At 51.5% G+C, this 1,611-nt stretch overlaps 1 protein-coding gene across 1 annotated transcript in view; it reads left to right on the plus strand.

Moving 5' to 3' along the window:
* The window catches only part of SLC25A38 (solute carrier family 25, member 38), a 4,047-nt gene extending 2,741 nt beyond the window's left edge, over positions 1-1,306 (plus strand). Inside the window, exons 5-6 of the mRNA XM_010143712.1 lie at positions 106-272; positions 1,184-1,306. Of these exons, the coding sequence (XP_010142014.1) occupies positions 106-272; positions 1,184-1,306 (290 nt within the window). The remainder of the gene's footprint in view (positions 1-105; positions 273-1,183) is intronic.
* The last annotated feature ends 305 nt before the right edge of the window (positions 1,307-1,611 follow it).

Here is a 1,611-nt window from a genome sequence, read left to right on the forward strand (position 1 = left end):
GTAGGGCTTTGGGTGGGACATTGACGTTTTCCTGTGGAGAATCACAGACCTGTAGCTCAGGTCAGTGCGGAAATGGGAATTGGCATTCCCTTTGCTCTCTTGCAGACCAGCTGGACCCAGTGCTCATGCCCCTGCTCAATTTTGGCTGTGGGATCTTTGCGGGAATCTTGGCCTCGCTGGCCACGCAGCCTGCCGATGTCATCAAAACACACATGCAGCTCTCCCCTCAAAAGTACTGCAGGACCAGCCAGGCCGTCGCCTTCATCTACAAGGTGAGGTGAATTGCTCCTAATCACGCCCCACCGCTGATCTCCATGCCTGACAGGTGATGGGCTTAGACTAAAAGAAAGATTTAGGCTAGATATAAGGAAGAAATGTTGTACAAAGAGGGTGGCGAGACACTGACCCTCTTCACGTGTCAGGCTGGTGATTCATTCCACTTCAGTTCTGTCAGGTGTCGGTTCTTACACTGGTGGTGATGGGAAGCCATTGGTTTACTTCATCTTAACTTCACTGCAGCTTAGCTTGGTCGGCAGGCACGGAGGAGCTGCACTCCACAGCTGCTGCCGCCTCTGCTTCTTTGGTGTGGGACACCCATGGTTACCAATTCAGCCCTTTAGACTAAAAGAGAATTAATGCCCAGATCCGTATCCCAGGTGGAGATGTACTCAGAGCCCACCCTTCCCACCCTCAGAAGAGCACGTTGTGGCAGATTTGCCTCGTTTCCGTGTTGAGCTCTCTTCCGAACCAGGAAACTGTTTGTTTGTGCATTGGACTTTTTTGTGTACAGCACATTTTTCTCTGAAGTTTTTTATTACTTTAGTGCTTAACAAATCTAAGGGTTTTTTTAAGTCACTTTTGTCAATATCAAGCTTTAAACTAAGGACTGACTTTCCTAAAGTGTCTTCTTGAAACTGTTACGGCCTTGCCTTCTCTTTGGGCTCAAGTGTGGCTTTCCCCATCTGTTGTCCCCATCCTGGCATTCCCGTCTGTACTCACTGCTCTTCCTGCTGTCTTGGGTAGCCTTGCACAGTGCTACAGGTTCTTCCGCAGCATTAAATGCTCTTTAAGCCTGGTTCTGAGCTGAAAACCATCCCGTGCTGCTCCATGTGATAACTGAGGAGAAATTAACCCACCAGAGGCAGGTGGTGATGGATTGCTGTTTGTTTGTCCCCTCTCGCAGGACTTTGGCTTGGTCGGATTTTTCCGCGGTGGTGTGCCCCGTGCCCTCAGGCGGACTCTGATGGCAGCCATGGCATGGACGGTGTATGAGCAGATGATGGAAAAAATGGGCTTGAAATCTTGACTTGCACAAGAAACGACCAACTTCACTCCTCCTCCTGCTTGCTGTGATCACCTGGCACGTGGAAGTTCCCAGTTCCACAGAGGAATAAGCTTTGCTCAGCCAGGAGGAAGAAGGCCCTTCCGAGACGGGGATTAGGCCTTTTGGCAGCTAGCGGAAAGAAGGGTCGGCTCTTTGCGTCGTTCGGTCAGTGCATTCCAGAAGGACCGCACCTGCAGGCTGCCGCGGGAAGCAGCGGGGGTTCCGCAGCCTGGGAAACGCTCTGAGGGAAAAACCGCTTGTCGAAAAAGCGCCCTGGGCACACCCGT

The sequence above is a fragment of the Buceros rhinoceros genome, unplaced genomic scaffold, assembly GCF_000710305.1.
Source record: "Buceros rhinoceros silvestris isolate BGI_N320 unplaced genomic scaffold, ASM71030v1 scaffold16509, whole genome shotgun sequence".
In the NCBI taxonomy this organism is placed as follows: Eukaryota; Metazoa; Chordata; class Aves; order Bucerotiformes; family Bucerotidae; genus Buceros; species Buceros rhinoceros.